Source organism: Argiope bruennichi, chromosome 10 (genome assembly GCF_947563725.1).
Source record: "Argiope bruennichi chromosome 10, qqArgBrue1.1, whole genome shotgun sequence".
Taxonomy (NCBI): Eukaryota; Metazoa; Arthropoda; class Arachnida; order Araneae; family Araneidae; genus Argiope; species Argiope bruennichi.
The window spans coordinates 8,309,676-8,330,889 of NC_079160.1; the positions used below are offsets into that span (position 1 = coordinate 8,309,676).

Sequence of the window (21,214 nt, forward strand, 5' to 3'; positions counted from 1 at the left end):
TATTTACTTCAATTCTTCTAGAAAAGATCATGCAAATAATTTTTTCCTTTTCGAGAAAGATGGCTAGATATTCAGCAAGATTTTTTTTTTTATAGCCTATATGAAAATATTACAACATGTAAATAATTCGTTTTTCATGTAAATGATGAAAATTAGATGTCGAAGAAAGCCTCTAAATATTTAATTAAAATGTTGTCTTTATGTGATGGCAAAACCTCATTTGTTCTAAAGGCACATATTTATATTGGAAAAGAACTAGGGTCTGAAATAGAAAATTCTAAGCATGGAAGTTGGAAATGTACTAACATAAGCTCAGATGGCAAAGTCGTGCATTTGTGTAGATTTACTTTCTGCAAAGTGGATCAACTTCTAAGATGAAATATTATTATAGTTGGTACTGTGAGAAAAAATAAACCAGAGCTTTACAGATGATACAACTGCTATGAGTTACAATGTAAAAAAAAGTATAAGAAGGTATTTTTTATGAACATAATGAATCGCAATAAATTGATTAGTGACAAACTGTAGGAAGAAGAAACAAATTATATTAGATTACAATATTAATAAGAAAAAAGCATTTTTGGATAATCTAGATATTTCCTTTCTCTCTACTGAACTTTTCAATGTATGCACTTGTAAAAAAAGAAAGCAAATTGCTGGCTGAAGAAAATATTTTATAATAGTTTTTCTCATAATTTTACTTGCAATGAATTTACTTTCTTTCCACCTTAAATATTGAATACTTGGAAAATAAATTGAGCCACAAAAAGGCTGTTTTTAAAAGAATTAGGCAAATTAAAAAATTCAGGCAAGAACATCATCACAGAAGTAATCGTGTAATAAAGTCAAAGGATTATTGGGTGGAAGGTAAAATGTTTTATCAACTTTTACTATTAATTTACAATTTCAACTTACATTTCAAGTTTTTCCTATCACACAATGATGATAAATGAAATAAATTGTACAAGAAATGTAAATATTGGCAAGTTCTATGTAATATATTTTTGACAACATAGAAAATATAAAGGTGGTAATATTTAAAAAAATATATTTTTACTTTCTCGTAGATGTAGTATTGAGAAAATATTGTAATTGTCAAAAAATTCAGACTCGAGATTTTGATGAAACTCCACATTTTAGACGTCCCACGAAAAACAAATTTTAAGAAAATATCCATCTGTTGATGATAAAGATAACTCAAAAATGCTGTAAGTAGAAGGATGCAATTTGGTATATGATCTTAATACCATATTTGTATTCTATCAAATTTTGAACAAAATCCATTCATATGAAGTCTGCCCTGTTATTCCAGTATAAGTTAAAATGATAGCTACAAAATGAAGAGAGCTAAATAGATGAGATTTGGTATACACATTTAACATCTATTGTATAGCCATACATCAAATTTTGATCCAAATCCAATGAGGGGTTGTCCATCTTTTGGTTTGTATTTTCAAAAACATGTAAATGCCATAACTCAAAAAGGCTATGACAAATATATTAAATTTGATATGGAATTTTGGGGCAGCAAAAGTAGTTTTGTGCCAAATATTTGTTTCAAGTGATGGGAGAAAATGCATTTAAAATACAAAAATTATCAACTGCATGCCAGGGATTAGATACCAAAAAAACTTGCCAGAGTTGACATGATAGATTCAATAAAAATGCTAAATGCACACCAAAAATAACTATTTTAATTGCAAACTAGCCATTTAATTATTGTACTCTAGTCCCATATTATGGCTTTCCTGGAATAGCACTGTTATTAGAGTGTATGCTAGAGTAAGTATTGGGAACACCAAGAGTAAGTATTGGAACACAAGTTTTATATTTAAATATTTACTATGTTTATTTTTTATTATATAAAATTTATTCTATTAAAATGGTTCTAATTTATTTACAAATCATATTGGCCTACCCAGCGGAAATGGGTAATGATTCTGAGAAATGTATTCTAAATTTTGATATTTCTTATCAAATTCAACAATTCACATGTCTTTTTTTTTTTTTTTTTTAGTTGAATTAAACATTGTTGGCAACCATGAAAATCAATCATTTACGGACTGTTAGAAACTGAGGCTATCAACTTTCTGTGCATGTGCCAGATGTCAGGGCGAAATATCAGTTATTTAGTATTGTCATTAATAAATCCTTGCATTTCTACAGTTGTCATACATCCATATTTCTGCTGCGTTCTGCTTCAAATCATGCTAATTGTTTTGTATCCATTAACCAATTCATTATTTGCCTTAATTTTTATGTTATGTATGATTATCAATATGTTATTTATTCCTTCATCACATTTTCTTTTATTATTTCTGATATTACAATAATAATCCAATAATATTATAATTCTTTTATTCGTCGAGTTGCAAAGATGCTCTATTTAGCATTATATCTGATAATCAAAACCAATTTAGGAGCAGTAAAGTTTGGAAAAACAAGTCAAAGGATGCCTATACATTTGCTGCATTATCCTAATACCTCAGCTTTTGTATGGTATTGAAATAATAACTCTCATTTTCCTTAATAATTCTATCAACATGTGATCCAAACTCCCGGATGAAATTAAACAATATATACAAATTTTGTGAACCCATCCATATTATTGATTTCTTAGTAGACCAACTAAAAACAATTAAGAGAATATTACATCTAACATTGTCATGTCTATAATTCTGACTTAATGGAAACTACATGTTGAATAGATGTAATCTGAATCAGATGTTCAACGTTCTGTCTCCTTAACTGTTGTGAACTGGTTAAACTGATTACAGAAAAAATTTACTTATTTTGCCTGTTTATTGTATAATAACTAAAGTGTGGGATATAAATTATCAGATTCTGTGATATTCAACTCTACATCTCTCTTTTGAATTGATCAATATTTTTATCAATAGAACTCTTAATTTCTCACTGATAAGGGTGAAGCTGAGGGCAAGCAGTCGCTGATAAGGGCAATTGTCCCTTCTTCTCCCTTAGTGTTTTCACTACTATTTGCTATATTCCCAATTCTTCATTTTGTATTACTTGTCAAGCAGTATCACTGTTGGAGAACAAAGTTTATACCATAAGATAAACTTGATTGACCAAAACATTCACATAATTCTTGGCTGTAATGTGTACTTGTAGAATAATCCAAGGATGGCCCACAAAAAGGGACAGTGTTGTCCACCTGAACTTAAATTCAGCCAGCAATGGAAAACAATATAAAAGACTATTTATCTGACCATTTACTGTTTTCTATTACTCTATAAGCTTAATGGCATAAATACCACTTTTTCCTGTTACCGGATTACCATCACTGATGAATGGCTTTTGAATTGCAACTTGAAAAAAAAATAACTACCCTGCTTATTGAGATCCCTTCTGATTGTTTAGTGCTCAAAGGATTTGTGAGCACAACATTCATTTCACCAGTAAGTTTCTCTGCTGTGGTCTTGTTTTCTGTCACAAGCCTCAGTAATGATCTTCTGTCACTATCATTCATCTTACTTTCGTCTGTGGTATTCTTGATTTACTGGTGGTATTTTTCCACTTTCAAGTGTGAAGAATAAGTTTTTGATTCAGTACAATTTCTCAAAATAGTATCCCGGTAATGACTGACCTACGCAGAGTATTTAGGACAATATGGAAGCAGCATATTAGAACATGAGGGGCGTCAATTAAAGAAAACACCTACATTAACTTCATATTAATTTTTTTTTATCGAACATGCATTTCACGAGGTGTTACAATAGTCCATCTTCTGTAGTTTGTAAGAATTTTATTAAAATCTATACTTCAAATTTAATTAAAGGTTATTTTTCACGACAATAATGCTTTTTTTAATTAATAAAGGTATATTTTCTCTCTTCTCTTCAAAAGATATCCATTTTCAATTTATACTTATAGGTTTACAATTATTCATACTTTCTTTTAATAGTTTTAAAAATGCAAAACATAATGTGTGGTACTTCGGGTAATTTAGTTGAATTGTACATAATTCATGTTATACAGTTGTATCATCTAGTATTTTAAGAAATATTTTTTGTAGGTTATTATATATTTTTTCCATTTCTTTAGAAGTACCACCTTATACTCCAAGTGGTAACGGAGACAACTTCTTCACCCATGATGATGATGGCAGTCCTGCACCTCCTTACATGCCAATCCAAGGTACACGTAGGCCCACTTCTCTCGAAAAGTGCAAAAAATCCAAGAAAGACAGCTGCAAGACTCAATGATTCAATTATAATGCGAGAGACAAAGCAAATTCAAAGTTAAGACATTTCTTGCTGTTCTAGCATTATTTCTTTTAACTGTTATATAAGTGATTTGCATTGAGCTAGAGTGAAAGATAACTATCACTCAAGGGCAGAAAAATATGCTTAGGTTTGTTTCACAAAGTTAGAAAAATATTGTTTCTTCGCAAACAAGTTATTTGAGGGCAAGTTGAAAAAGAATGAGAATGCATTTATTATGCAATGTATTTAGAATGCAAATGCATTTTATAGACCTCTCTGATTGATTCATTATGGTCTGCCAATTCTGAAATGCTTATTGGTGCCCATCTTTTTTTAGAACTGCTTCTGCCTTCTTCAGAGCAATGAATGAATTGAAACATTGGTATGTAGTTCCAGTTTTTAAAGGAATGAAGTTACACTGAGTTATATATGGACAGTATAGATGGAAGTTGCAATATGTGTTCAGCATTCTATAAGGATGAGGGCACTATTATTATAAGTTTTCACACCTAAAAGATTATCATTACTTTCATGTCAGCATTGCTAGTTTCTTTTAATTATATTAATATTTCATTTTAAAGTTATACAAGAAATATTTTTTAATGGATCAAGCAATTTTTAACCATGATAAAATAATGTGGATGACATTTAACCTATGAGAAACTTAATGTGTACTAGGCTCTTGTACCTACAATATCTTCCATGCAATTGGATCCTGAACTAGGATTCTCTAATTCAGTGTCTAGTCTGTCCAAATGTAGTGTCTAGACTGCAATCTGCAGTGTTGCCAGATAAATACATAAATTCATTTTATAAATCCGACAAAAACTGATAAATGTATAAATAGTGCATCAAAATGTTTTTAGCCATTTTATTTTAACCAAGTAATAAAAAATATAAATTTATTCTCAATCTTTTTTTACTTGCCTATATTTTTGATAAAATTGAGTTAACACTGCCATCTCTGAACAGAAAGTTTATTTAACGACCTGATCACTGGTTTATCTCAACTTGTCAGTATGTAATCATAATTGTGCATGAAATTACTGCTGAGCTTTTGAAATAATAATTGTAATAAATGTTACATTTTACTTAGTAAGGAAAAGTTTGTGTCTCATCATGATATACATTTATCATGACCATTTATCATTGTTAATTTTTTTTTATTTTGCACTGTGTGCATATAATATTTGAGATTTATTTCAGTAATTCAAATAAATATCACTGATAGAGAGTATTTCGAAACTATCTTCAGAAAAACTTTAAAAGTCTTAAAATATGACTAATTCCAGATCTTGGCTAATATTGCTAACAAGTAAAGAAATGAATGACTATCTGTCTAAAATTTTACTGTATGAATTTTCCAAACACATTTTATGATGACTGGCGTGACATATTCTTAATGACTTCTAAAAGATTTTAATTCAGTAATATATTTCTAAATAATGTTTGAAGTCATTTTTTTTTTCTTTTTTTGGAAAGTAAATAATAACTTTTTTTTTAATGTTGAATTCTTGAAACTTCTTCTTTAAGTACATTTTTTAAACCCAAACAATAGTTTTTTTAGTGATCAGTTAGTGAAAATAAACAACATATTCTAAACATGCATAATTAGAATAATTAATTTTGTGATTAGATTTGTGTTCATTTTATACAGCCACTGTATGTAATGCCCTCAATTTTTCTATGTAGTTCATGTTCATCGTCGTAAAATTGTGTTTTAATTTTTTTTTCTGTTAAACATTCCTTTTTAAAAAAATAAATTGATAATTTTCATCAAATATTTGTACCACAATTTTTGAGAAATCAATTCTTAATGTCCTGGAATGTTGAGATCTTATGTATTCTCTGGTGATTATCTGTGATGCTTTGTATCATTCTTTTTATCTATTTTGATGAAAGATCAAAGATTATTTTTGTTTTAAATTACAAAATAGTAGTTTTTACTATTTATAGAATTAAACTGTTATAGAATAAACACATTTCATTTTATTTCATTGATGTACAGTATGGAAAAGAAAAATATATTTTCTGAATAAATATTTTTAATTTTTGAGTACTCCTGATAAAATCTATCTAGCTTGCTTGTGATATAATAGTTATAAAAAATATTTATGGTAAGAAGTATTTTTTGAAATTTTATATCCTATGGGATTTTAAAAAGCTGTAGCATATAAAACATTTTGAATGAACTTTTTGTCTTGTGCTGTTTTAAAAATATTGCTTCTGCAGATATAGTGTTATAATTTATTGTAATCTTTTATTATTAAATACTTTGTGAGATTTTGTCTACTATTTAACTGTTACTTTTTTCAATTAGCAACTTTTTATTATTTAATTTCCTATGCAACTTAACTTCAGATTTTATATGACGTTTTTACGAACCTAAGTATTTAGAGTAATTTTTTTGCAGTGATTTTGAAATGCATTTTATACTGAAACTTACCATTTTGATCATGCATGTGCTACATAACAAAGTTAGCTTTATGGTGAAAGTTGAGTAATTAATTATGTTTGAATGAAATTTTATTTTAAATCTAAATGCATTGCTTATTAGAGGTTCTGGGTGTTTTTTTGTGATGGACATAATAAAGAGCATTATTTTCTCAAAGAAACCATTTTATGAAGCCAATTATTGGAAATGGCCTATTCCTCTGCTCAATGGCTCAAAGAAATGGATTTCTAGGAAATGTTGTCGGTAACTGTAAAATACTGATGTTTAATAATCATAAGTATCAATTAATTAATGAAGACTGGATACAGTCAAACATTTGATTCATATATGTCACACAGTTATACCTTTAAAAAATGGCAAATAAATATAATATTAAAAACAATAACTAGCATACTAACTCTTCTTGACTATATGTCAAGAAAATAAGCATTTGCTAGAAGTAGTACATGCATGGTAAATGAACAAAACATATAAAGTGTGTAAAACATTAGTTTTTGTTTGTTTTTAATTTGATTTATTATAAGAGGCTTCATTTTAAAATCATGTCTATTCTTTTATAAAAAGTGCCTCTAATTTTATTGTTATTTATTCGCACTTAGTATTGATAGTAGCTATATAACCTGCAAGAAATTGTATCGTCACACATTGTTTATTTGAAGAACCTTTTTATGAAGTAACAAAAATTATGCAGAGTTTATCACTTTTATTAATGTGTATTTATAAAAGTGATGTTTTAGAAATAAATTAGTTTTAAATACTAGATTGGGAACAAAAAATATAATTTGTTTTATAGGGAAGCAAAAAGACTCACTTAATTTTATATAAAATACAAAAATAACAATTTCATTTCTAATTCATTGTTATTCATGATTGAGGATCATTCTTAATACTTTTCTGTGCAGTTTTTAAAAAAGAAATTATTGGGATATTATTTCACTTTGTTTTCAGATTTTATTTTTACATTTGCATGTATTCTATTGCTTAAAATCAAAGCTTTCTGTTGAGAGATGCCTGTTCACATTTGGAAAAAAAAGAAGGGGCAATTGTCAGATATCATTGCAGTCTCTAAAGCTTTATTTTTTGTGAAGGGAAATAAAAGGAATAGACTAATGTTAGGGAATTATTAAGTAATGAAGAATAGAAATTGAATTTTGCTTCATTTTATGTGCCTCACTCTAGGCACAATTAATTGCATAAAGCATTTCAAAATGGTATTTGCTTTCATGCCATTTTCTTACAAGCATAAAATCATCATGAATAATAAAATAAAATCTGTAAGTTATGTTTCTTTTTGCATAATGAATAGGAAAAGCAAATTCTATTTTACAACATGTTGTGCCTTTTCTTGAAGAGCAAATATTTTTTAGAATTTAAAAAAAAAAAATTCCAACTGAAATTTAATTTTATTTTATCTGAAATTGAATATAATTGCAAAATTTGATCATTGCTAAGTACATGAGACAAATTTTTTTTAAATCTAATGAGCTGCCTTTTTATATGTATATTTTTAATTTTAAAAAGACTTTGTGAATACTTTAAATATATATTTAGGTATATGTTATAATTCATTTTCCAAAGATTTATTTTTTTATTATTTCTAAATCGATATTTGAATGATGAGTGCCTTTTCTAGATTTGTTAATCTATTTGTATATTTTCAGAAATTTCTTATAAATTGCAAGGTGGATGATAAAAATGAAACATTAATTTGAATAATTCAATTTCTTTGTTAGCATTTTTCTTTATGTCAAATACCTTTTTTCAAATTTTTATGTGATATATTAAATTGATGTATTTTCTTTTCAATTCTAATTTGTTCTCTTAAAATTACATTAATATATAAAATCAATTATGTTTTATTAATTTTTCTTATAGTGCAAACACTTCTCCACTTTTATAATAAAAGGACAATTATTTTACTTTTTTAAAATTCACTTTCTGTAATTGACTTTCCATATTTTAATTTTAGGGATTTTTTTTAATCTAACATAGCAATTCTTGTTCAGACATATATTTTATGGGAATTCCTTTATCATGCACTTTTATTACATAAGACTTTCTTTTGTTTGAAAAGAAGTTCCATATTCGATTTTTGTGTAGTTGTATATTGTTGGTGACAATACACAAATATACAAAATTGTGTGTATTGTTAATGACAGTAAACTATTTTAATAATTTCAGAATTCAGTTAACAGTTAATAGATTTATTTGATTAAAATTAGATCCAATCTGCATAATATTATATGACTGTAAATTTAAGGTGACATGATTTTAAGATTGCATAATATTTATAAAATTAGAGATTCACGTACCTAAATATATTCTATTTTTTGTAGTATCCTATTAAGTGCATCATACTTGCATTTTTTTATTAAGGTGCTGTTCTCAAAACTATATTTAAAATGTGCATTATATTGGGGGAAGGGATGCAATTTCTTATCCATTTATGATCATTGGACCATTGATAATCATTTACAAAACTGCCTGTAATATTGGCTAAAAATAGAAATTAATTTTAGAGTGCTTAATACAAAGTAATTTGATGAATCAAATTCGTCATTAATTGGAATTTGCATCAGTTTCATTAAATTTTTTACTGACTGAATAAAATATCATCAATAATTCAAATTTAAACAACATTTATAGTTTTCTTCCCCCTTTCCTCTTATTTTTTAATTATTTTCATTTATTACTTTTTGCTCTCCATTATCAGGTATGAATAACTTTTAAAGCCTTTAAGTCACTGGAGAAATTTATTCACTCTGCTATGTAATCAAACAAAAATAAAATCTCACATCTTAAAAAAAAAAGTTAAATATTAATTTTCTTTTTTATTTTGAAGTTTTATTGTAAACTGTTGTATTCAAAATATTGTATACTTTTTATTAAAATTAGGGCTTATTTATTAAAATTATTACTTTTAGAATTTTTAAAAAATATTTTAAAAGTTTTCTAATTGTTACATTTAAATAGTTAAAGACTTTTAGTTTAAAAATTGTTTCCTCTTGTGTTCATTTTTCCTTAATTCGAATTTTTACTATGAACATATCTTCAAATTAGTCAAATTGTGTTGCAGTTTTTTTTTTTTTTTTTTTTTTTTTTCCATGTTTCATTTCTTATTATCATGACTTCAACTTTACTTCTTATTTGGCAAAAACGTAACTGCATACTTGTGGGGAAAAGTCATTTTACTTGGTAGGTGCCATCATTTTTTTTTCATTGGTTTTCACTTTATTACAGGGATATTTTTACTTTTTAATATTTTGTTAGAATATAAGTTGTTAGTTCTGTGTGGAGTTTATTACATATATCTCTTTTTTGAACACTTTGAAACCAATGTTTCAAAAAATAGAGCTTCTTTGTATAAATTTTCTATACATGTTGTTTAGTTTTACAGATTTCTACTTTTTTTATATTATGATTGATGAAACATATTATTTATTTCAGAATTGTATATTTCTAAATATAAACAACTGTGCTAATTACACAAAACTATTTGCATGTGTGTATGTGTATAAAGAGTAAAGAACACTGGTATCGATCGTATTATGCTCTCAAATATGTACTAAGTAATGGTATTTTATATTCAAAATAAAGTGTTTATGAGCAGTTTTTGTTTCTTATTTTATAGTTAGGGTCAAAGCTGTCCTTAGAGCCTGATTTTTTTTTTTTAATTCATCTTGTACATGTTATCTGAAAAATAAAAATAATAGATCACTTCATAGTGTTTTAGTGAATGATGAAGCATGAGTATATCAAGATGGTGAATAAAAAACGTGTAAATACTGTGCAGGGTGTATTATTATTTTTGTATGCCAATAATTACTACTACTAATGTTTTATTTATCACTTACATTGTCAGTTAGAAAATAAGATGAATTTTTATTTGCTAAGGATATGTTTCAGTGAGATTTGTTTCTTTCAAAATATTTCCTTCTGTATTTGTATCTTGTCCTCGTTATATTGTTACGTGAAATTCCACGAGCTCAACGAGTCAGATGCAGTGAGTGTGTAGTGAAACAGTCGACGGGCTCAATAACAAAAAACGACATTTATCCAGCACGATTAAACGAACATACAGACGACAAAACACGCATCCGAGACGTACGCATGAACACTTACAATAAACAGCAGCATGCAAGTAGCTAATCTGTAATAAACAACCGCAACAATACAAAGCGCTCAGACAGAACTCAACAGGTAGAGAGAACTTCGCACAAATATTCACCTTCTTAAAACGTCTGCTATTCTTCATTATCTTCTCATTTTAATTGAACTTAACTGCCGAACTCACTAATGACTCAATTATACGACTGGTTACTTGGCTAATCCGCAAGACTTGATGTTATCTCAATACTTGACTCAATCCTCAACTCACTAATTGCTTGAATTCATCTGACTCTAGTTCGGTTTATTTAGTTTATATATATATATATATATATATATATATATATATATATATATATAATATCAAACTTTAAGAAGAATCGTCATAATTTAAATTGTAATTGTCCTGACGCCAAAATTCCTAATGATTCTGGAATCCCGTTTTGCCGCCAAGCCTGGGAGTCATTCATCCGTTCAGCATCTATCAGAGCTGTTCCTTACCATGGATGTAATTGCGCTGGGAAGCAGCATTACAAATATATACACTTGTTGAAATGGTTTCCTGGGAATTCTCTATCACTCTCTGTAACTGAATATAAGTTTCACAGCAAATTTGTTGTGCTCTCTTCTATTCTTCAAGCACATTCATTTTTTTGAGGCAGATTTCTTTGAGATTAAATGGAAAAATCTATATAGCTAAATCTACAGAATTGTTAATAGTAGCGTTTTGAGGGTAAATAATGGCCCAGCCAAGTATGATTTAGTCCCCCCCCCCCCGAGCCGGCCTTCTCTATAAAAGGGCATGGACGCAAACAAACCATTTCAGATCCTAAATTTTTTGTAAAATAAAAAAATTACACGAATGTATAATACTATTGCGTCTTTTTTTGTTTTTGCTTTTAATTAATTCAGGAAAAAATGTAATTTTGTTCGATGCTTAAACAAACGCATTTAAACATTCTGTACGCATGTCTGACTAAAGATAGTTCTTCATTAATTTTAATTTGCTGGAAGAGGACTCGGCATTTGTTATGAGAATCGGCAACATAAAGAAAAGTTTTAATACTGTTAATAGATTTCGAAATAATTCATTATAACTATTATTTAGTACGTACGGTAGTATGTCTTGTGGGTTATTTACATTCCTTTTATTCAAAATGAAATCCTGTAGCAAGCCGATTAGGGTTTCATCTGCATCCTGCTATAAAATTTTAGAAAAATGTTTTGAAGTTTTTATATCAGTGACTAATTTGAAGTACTTTTAAATCTATCTTCTGTTTGTTTAATAACAATATCTCGGACAGAGTTAAAAAATAACATCTCAATTCCTCAACTGGGTTTTCTTTAATTTCACCTTCTGCTGGTTCGAAAAATAATTTTTCTCTTTTTCGAATTCGTTTTTCAAGAAAATGTTCCGAAAGATTCAAATTACGAGCAATCGCTTTTGCTTCTTCTAAAAATGAGTTAAATTTTGTTCTTAAATTTTCGATTTCAGTTTTAATTTTATTAATTAAATTAAAAATCGAATCAAGAACAACAGTTTTTGCTTGAAATAGTTTATTGGTAGTGTTAAATTTGGACAATATTGCAAACCACACTATTAAATCTATACATAGTATAAAATGAAGTCTCCTGAACTCGAGAAATACTTAACTGATATTGGAGATATTTGTACCATTTTGTAGGGCATTTACTGGGGAATGTTTTAGTATATTGAATGCATATCAAATTTTTTTTTTTTAAATAAAAGGAGTTATATAATTGTGATTTTAATTATTTTCCTATTACGATTCGCGCATGCGTTAAAACAGCACTATCTGTGCGGTGCACTTATCGGCAAATAGCAAGAGCTATGGTATGCATATGCGATACTTTTTTTTTTTACATCTGATTTTAAACAGCGATTCAAAACTCATTATGCCCAAAAAAATTGACTGATATTGGAGATATTTGTACCAGTTTGTAGGGCATTTATTGGGGAAGGTTTTAGCATAACAAGAACAACTTTATGTGGCACTTTCTAGAGTTACATCTAGGCAGAATCTTTTCGTCTTGGTACCTCCAATATAGTTTACAAAGAAATATTATGAAGCAGGCTGAGTTTTATTTTCATATCAGATTATGCAGAGTTGATAAGCAAGTGTGGAACAGTAGGTACAATGAGTTATTTGTAGATTTTTAAATTTTAAAACAACTCTTCTATTGCATATTTTTAGTGAATCTGGAACGGTTTTGATATACAGTCATTTTCGCTAAAAAAAATAGTTTATCGTCAAATTTTAGCGAAATGGCCAAATGTGACGTGAACAGCAGCAATAGCGTAACGGTAGCAAAAGCGCCACCGAAAAATTGCCAACTTCGCAAGGCGCCAAATGTCTGTATATAAAAGTTTAGCTAAAAATTGTTTTGTAGTTATTTTTGATGATTTCTAAATATATTTGTATGTTTGTTTGACGTTGCGTGGCATGCCCAATGTCATATCGGGTGGAGGCTAGACTTTTAAAGCTAATTTTTCATCTTGGATGTTATGCCACGGGCAATGCTGTGCTGGTACTGATAGTATAAAATGTATGGCATTTCTTGTATTGAATCCAATAGATTTTGAGTTTCGGATATCGAAGTATTATCGTTTTTCGCTTCAATAAGTTCTTCTAGAATATAAGAAATTTTTTCAAACTGTGTATTTATGCTTGAATTGAATCTATTTTGGCTTCCCAAAAAATATCGCATAATAGTTTAAAAGTAATTTTCAAGAGCTTTTGGAGAATTTCCCATCTTTTTGTAGATGCAGAAATAAGCTATATAAAATTAAAGCAATATATCCAAAAAAAATTATACTATATACTGCTGGAAGCAATATCAGAAATTAACAAATGAAAAGAATGTGATAATCAAGGCACATAAATTGCATGAGGAGCAATTATTGTACATATTTACATTTACATTTCCTGTTGCTACCGTTGTCGTATGCCTATCCTCTATAATTCATATCTAAATTCAGCATCCCTTTTTTTTTTTCAATGGAGTTTTGCTCCAGTCAAATCAGTTACTTTAATAAACTCTATAAATAACTCATTTATAGTTAATATTTTCTTTCCAAAATTCACATACCTCATAATAGTTGAAGTTTGCTCCTTATGGGAAATATCAAAGTATAATCCTTTTGGATACTATTGTAGGTGGCTGCTTTCAAATCGTCTTTAATTTTGTGAGGATTTCATTTCATAACGCAGGAATAATTTTTTCTTGTGGTCTATGCTAAATGATGCACGATTCTATTTTCGATTTTTTTTTATTTTGTTTATATCATCCATTAGCATTAGAAGCGCATTTAAATAATTCGATTAAACTTTAAAAAATTTCCATTATTATGAGTTCCTATTATTTTCATGGGTTCCATGAAGTGGAACATTATTACATGATAAGAATAGAATCACATCTGCAATTTTTAAAAAAAGTAATTTAAGTCGTCTATTTTCCTTATTAACTTTATTTGCTTTATCGATAGTTGAACATAACCTTAGTGTTTTTAATTATTCATTCCCACCAATAAAGGAATTAAAGTGATAAATAAAACGCTTATGATCTTGAATTACAGTTGACAACTTTTTCCAGTTATTAGAGCCACCTATAAATCGTTTAGATTGCTCCTTTCCTCTTCTTTTGGAAAATATTATGCAACAAAAACCAAATACCCAAACTATGTTTTTAAATAAATTAACCAGCTGTAAACCTGGGTTTCACCATTTTGGCACTTTTTTAAAGTAATACATAGTGGAAAATGATCTACCTTCATCATTCGTAGCAAAAACTTTTTGCTGCACGGGTCAAATTTTAAAATTAAACATTCTAAACTTATCAATTATAACATTTGGTCACAAACACTTATATTCTCTTGGTCGTATTGTTAGTATCATTATCGTCATTAGTTTCTAATTCTATCGTATTTGTATAAACATGCGGTTCTTCGACGAATTTTACAGTTTCTACATTTTCATTGCAAGATTGTGTAGTTTGTTCTGAACTTTCTTCTCCAGTTGAAGCTTGAATTGTAATTTCTGAAGTTAAAGTAATTTCATTTCCGGAATTACTTCGTAAGTAAGAAAAGAGATCTTGAAATTTGGCTTTTCTTTTTTTGCTAATTTTCTTCTTTTTTGATGCCCAGAGAGATATTCCCTTGGCATGGACATGATTAAATCTAACAATATTAAGCATTTTATCTCATGAATTATCAAAATTCTATATGCAATCGAACCTAGTAGGTGAGGTAAACAATCATAAATCTGTTTACTTTATTTTTATAATATGTTGCATGCTTGCACTAGACTGTAATAAATCGGTAAACTTCGTACATTTCCTAAACCCGTCGATTGTTCCAGTTAAATCTCTTCCTCTCTCCTTTCCATATCGCTATTATTGTTCAGAAATTTATTTTAGTTCTTCATCATGTTGAGGCCTCCTCGATCGTTTGGCTCCGGTGCATAGCATCCTCCACACAGCCAAGATGGCCGGCCCTGGTCCCTTCCCCCTTTGTTATCTTAATAAAGATAAGGGGCACCTATGGAATATGTTTATCTCTTTCATATTGATTTTTAAAATATGTGATTTTAAAAATCAATACAAGTACATAAATGTTTTGTTCCCATGGTAGCGGAGCATCTCTGTCCCTCCAGTCATGGCGGCTCCGATTTTTGGCATGTTTTCTAAAAATTTGATTCGCATTTCTTAACTAGCTATGTCACGAATCACAATGAGTTATTTGTTATGCGGACCAAATCGTTTGTTTTGTATCGTTGCATTTGCTGTGTGTCAAATGCATTATTTTATATTATTTATTCTTGTTTGGTTAAGAAGCAATCCCCAAAAAGAACCAACCATATATGTTGTTTTTATGAAGTCTGCATATTCAGTCTCTTCGCTGTACGTCGATAATTTGAGTGTAAAAATTTTTAAAAATTTTGTTTTTGAGCAGACCGATTAGAAAAAGATTTTATTGTTATTATTATTATTATCTGTAAACTCTCTGGAAAATAATATAACTTTTACGTTTATTTAATATTTTCCCAAAAACTTTTTTCAAATTACTTGTATAGCAATTATAATAAAAAATTACAATTGCCGCTCTGTGTCTGTATGTCTGTCTCTTGTAAAGATCGAAGGAAATTCAACATGAGCCGAAACCTTTAGACCTATTATTGTCACCCAAACAACTTTGAAATTGTTTGAATTGGAAAATTCTGTTTCATTACCTACACTTTTTATGTTATACTCTGAAGATCATTTTATAGTTTTTCGTAATTGAAGGGTTCAACTTTGTAGATCATTTTGCGATAATAGGAAATGTTGTGGAGGTCTATGATGGCTCCACAATTGAGATTGAGAACTAAATATTGCGGTGTAACTAATTAAAATAAACTAAGGAAATGCGGTGTAGCTATAAGGATGAAAACGATGCTTCTATAAAATGCGGTTTATTTCTATGAGAAGGGGCATGGAGTCACCCCACTACCAACGGTAAGCATCGCGTTCCGAGTTCTTCCCAGTTCTAGCGGGTCATGACCCCGCGCAGTTACAAAAAAGGAGCAACCCTAGAATGGGCGCTTGCCAACTTGGCGCGTTGGTAGCAAAGTACTGAACATGCCGCCCCCGTTGAAATATACATTTCAATAATTACATCAATTACATTTTTTGTAAAAACAAGGGAGACAATTAATGCAGTAAATATATGAAAATAACAAAATGACATTAATAATTCTTAAGAAATACAAATATTTGCACTAGCACTGAAAAGAAAATACAAATAAAGATAAATAACAATGAATATTGCAGTTTTTAGATATAATATTCGCTACAAATATTAAAGAGAATTTTACAGATTTCAAGGTACACATTTAGAAATGAATTATGTAAGGTGAAATTAGACTTCCAATGGCAAAAGTGCAATTTTAGAAATGGATCGTTTATATATACCAGAATGAGTTTTAACATTTACTACTCTTACTACATTGTCTTTACCATAGAATACATTTACAATTCTTCCTAAAATCCAATTACAACATGGAAGATTTTCTTCTTTGAGCAAAACCATGTCACCAATTTTTAAATTTTGGTTCTTAATTATCCATTTATGTCTTTGTTGCAAAGTACTTAAATAATTATTTTGCCATCTTTTCCATATGACTTGTACCATTTTTGAGGTTCTTTGCCATAAATTCAATCTATTATTTTCCGTGTTTGTTAATTTTCGTTCAACAATGGATGTGATTGGCCTACCAATGAGAAAATGTCCAGGTGTCAGAATTTCCAGATCGTCCATGTCACTAGACAAAGGAGTAATAGGACGGGAATTCAAAATTCCTTCGATCTGATGCAGAATAGTAAAAAATTCCTCATATGTTAACTTTGAAACTCCAACAACACGTTTGAGATGGTATTTGAAGGATTTGACACCTGCCTCCCATAAGCCACCAAAGTTAGGTGCTCTGGGTGGAAGAAATTTCCATTGAATGCCCTCTTCAGATAAAAAATTTGATAAATATTCATCATGTTTAGTTACCATAAGAGCTAATCTCTTTAATTCAGAATTACCACTTACAAAATTCTTACCATTATCACTAAAAATAAATTGCGATTTACCTCGTCTTGAAAAGAACCTTTTGAGGCATGCAATGAATGCTTCAGAAGTTAGATCAGAAACAATATCTAAGTGAATACATTTAGTAACCATACAGATAAATATACAAACATAAATTTTATGATATAAACCTTTCCTTTGACCTTTATACTTTATGAAAAACGGTCCACAGAAGTCGATACCTGTACAGTTAAAAGGAGAATTTACATTCACACGTTCTTTTGGCAAATTGCCCATAATTTGTTCATTAGTCAAAGGTTTTGCTTTGAAACAGGTAATACAACTGTGGACAATTTTTCTACAAACATTCCTTCCATTTAAGGGCCAGAATTCTCTACGAACACAATACAATAAATTTTGTGGTCCAATATGCAAATTTTTCAAATGAAAATACATAACAATAATTTTTGTTAAATTACTTTTGTCAGGTAAGATAACTGGATGTCTCTGGTCAAAATTTACACTGCTGTGTTGAATACGACCTCCCACTCTCAAAATTCCATCTTCATCAAGAAAAGGATTTAGATTTTTAATCTTACCTGTGGGTTGTTTTCCATGAAGAAGTAAATTTATATCACTCTGAAATGCAATTTCTTGCACAGATTTTACCAAGAATGATTTGCCCCTTTGTAATTCTACTGTAGAAAGAGGTCCATACAACCTATTCTTAGGATTTCTTAAATTGATACAAAACCTAAAAAGAAAACTTACAATACGAATTAATTTAGAATATTTGTTAGAAATACATAAAAGTAAATCTAAAAATGTAGCATCCACACTTAAAGTTAGAGTCTTAGTAGTCTCTCCTTTCAGTTCATGAAAATATTCGTCATCAGTAGGAATGTTACTTTCATCACTAAGTTCAACAGTAACTTGAAGAAACTGTGGACCATTCCACCACAAATGATTGTTCATAAGTTGATGAGGAGTCATACCACGTGAAATAATATCAGCAGGATTTTCACAAGTTTTTACATGATGCCAGGAAAATTCTTTCGTCAGCTCTTGGATGCGGGAAATTCTATTTGAGACAAACACCTTAAGCAGATGCGATGAAGTAATAATCCAGGCCAGCACTATAGTCGAATCTGAGTAGAGGCAAATTTTATCTATTTTCAGGTTAAGAGATGACACAGTTTTAGAAGCGAGCTTAGCAAGAAGCTCAGCAGCACATAGCTCAAGACGGGGTATTGTCATCACCTTAATTGGAGCAACTTTAGATTTGCTGCATAGTAGAGAAACTTTCACATAATTCAATATAGTAACACAACGAAGATAGATGACTGCACCATAAGCATCTTTCGATGCGTCAGCAAAACCATGTAGTTCAACTTCCTTGATGGAGTCAGTTAGAATGCAACGAGGAATTTGCATCTTTGTAATATCCCCTAAACAATATCTGAATATTTCCCATTCGTGCTTTTCCTGATGTGGTAACACTTGATCCCATTCAATTTTGTGTAGCCACAATCTCTGGAGGAAGATCTTTGCCTTTACTGTCACTGGTCCTAGAAGACCAAGTGGGTCAAAAAGTTTAGCTATATCAGTCAAAACAGTTCGCTTTGTGGGAATGCTAGTTGATGGAGTGACATTGAAACTAAAACAGTCTTCTTTTGGGTTCCATTTTAAGCCAAGTGTTTTAATTGTATTTTTATCAGAATCACCAAACTGATAACCTTGATCTTCAGATGGAACAGATTCTAAAAGCATTTCATTGTTTGCACACCATTTGTGCAAATCCATGCCACCAGCTTTTAGAAGAGAAATCAATTCTTGCTGTAATTTTATTGCAGTAGAAACGTCATCTGCACCAGAGAGAACATCATCAACATAAAAATCTTTTAAGGTTACAGCAGATGCTAAAGGAAATTTGTGTTGCTCATCTTTTGCTAATTGGTTTAGCACTCTCGTAGCTAAGTAGGGAGCAGATTTGGTGCCGTATGTAACTGTAAGAAGCTTATAAAATGAAGGTTCCTCAGAACTCCTGGTTTTCCAAAGAATGCATTGAAAATTACACTGCTCAGGATTAACCCAAATCTGTCTGTACATTTTCTTGACATCAGCAGTAAATGCAACCTTGTGCTTTCGGAATCTCAATAAGATTGAAAACAAGTCATCCTGAACAACACCTCCTTTTAGCAAACAGTTATTCAAAGATACACCTGAAGTAGATGCAGCTGAGGCATCGAAAACTACACGTAACTTTGTTGTAGTACTATTAGCCTTGTAAACGCCATGATGAGGCATGACATATTTTACATTGTCACTATTATCTAATTTTTGCATATGACCCAGTTGCTCATATTCTTTCATAAAATTACAATAAAGATTAGAAAAATTCGGATCATTATTTAATCGCTTCCAGAGACTATCTAATCTTTGTTTTGCAGTTTGAATGGAATTGCCCAATTGCATATTTTTCTTAAGAGGAAGGTTAACAATATATTTACCTTGCTCATCCCTACGATAAGTTTGCACGAAATTTTCTTCGCATTCTAATTCTTCTTTGTTTTTAGATGTAGGTGTATCTAAAATATTTTCAACTTCCCAAAATTTCTTTAACAAATTATCTAAGTTATCTATTTGAGAGATTAAACCACAATGCTGTAATTCCTGTTTACCTTGAATTGTTTCACTTAGTATATGTCCAAATACAGTTTCTTGCAAAATTAAGGAATTATTTATATCAAATCTATTTTCTTTTAAGATACTTAAGAATATTTCTGCCCCTATTAATATATCCACTTTTTTGGGGGAAAAGAATTCCGGATCTGCTAATCGGACGTAAGGCGGAATTTCTATTCCTTCTAAATCAATAAATGTGGATGGCATTAGATCTGTGATTTTCGGAATGACCAAGAAATCTAGTGTCGCAGTAAAAGAACCATCAGAGTTCAAAATAGTGGAGGTACTTTTTCTTTTCACATTAAGAGTAGTATCGGAAATCCCCGATATTGGAACATTTATTTTTTCTTTCTTTAAACCAAGTGCATTGGCGAAATCAGATGTCATCAAATTACACATGCTTCCAGAATCTAATAAAGCCCTACCCTTTCTGACCGTTCCGAAACTATCCAAAACATAAACAACAGTCGTAGCTAGAATCACTCTTTTCTTCTGCGTAACGAAACAGGAAGTCAGGGGGGAAGGGTTGCACAACGAACAGGGGTCAGCAACTAAGGGAGTCTGCCTTGAATTCATTGAGGATGAGTCATCGCTTACTGTGGACACCTGCATCCGGTGTAATAGAGTATGATGCTTTGCTTTGCAAGTGAAACAAGTGTGTTTCGATTTACATTGAGCGATTTTGTGAGATCCGAAACAATTTAAACATAAATGTTTTTCGCGAACAGTTTCATATCGCTTTTGCGGGGAGAATTGCAAAAACTGATCGCATTTATGCAATGGATGATCAGCGTTTCTACACAGTATACAATACTTGGGATTATTCGATTTCTTAACAAATAGAGTTCGTGCTTTATTTTTCTGTTCACTAACATCCGAATATTTAGATTTGTATGGAATATTGTGCCCAATGGCATTTAAAACTTGATATCTTCTTTCTAAAAATTCTATGAAATCATCAAAATCAGGAACTTCCTTGTTTACTAAGGAAAGTTCAAACTGCTTTCGAGATTCGCGGTCTAATTTTTGCAAAATTATATTTATTAAAATAGCATCTGACAATTCATTACGTTCATATTTTAAAACATTTAATGCTCTTAAATTTTTAAGAATACAATCTATTAAATTGCGTAAGTCTTTCGTGGATTCATGAGCAATTTTTTCTTG

At 29.8% G+C, this 21,214-nt stretch overlaps 2 protein-coding genes across 3 annotated transcripts in view; one reads left to right on the forward strand and one right to left on the reverse strand.

Annotated features, from left to right (window-relative positions):
• LOC129988248 (coiled-coil domain-containing protein 50-like) overlaps nucleotides 1-10,282 on the forward strand; it is a 28,369-nt gene extending 18,087 nt beyond the window's left edge. The window contains exon 11 of one of the 2 annotated variants that reach the window (XR_008785639.1): nucleotides 4,066-4,202. Coding sequence is in view for 1 of the 2 variants with exons in the window: in XM_056096430.1 (XP_055952405.1) it covers nucleotides 4,066-4,226 (161 nt within the window). In the remaining variant the exon portion in view is untranslated. Of the gene's footprint in view, nucleotides 1-4,065 lie in introns of both variants that reach the window. The other variant, XM_056096430.1, reaches the window with a different exon arrangement.
• Nucleotides 10,283-15,221: 4,939 nt separating this feature from the next.
• Nucleotides 15,222-20,446, reverse strand: LOC129988999 (uncharacterized). The gene is made up of 3 exons (XM_056097301.1): nucleotides 18,169-20,446; nucleotides 17,062-17,490; nucleotides 15,222-15,325 (listed from the first exon to the last, which is right to left on the reverse strand). Exons 1-3 carry the CDS (start codon nucleotides 20,444-20,446, stop codon nucleotides 15,222-15,224), a joined length of 2,811 nt encoding a protein of 936 aa, XP_055953276.1.
• Between the last annotated feature and the right edge of the window lie 768 nt (nucleotides 20,447-21,214).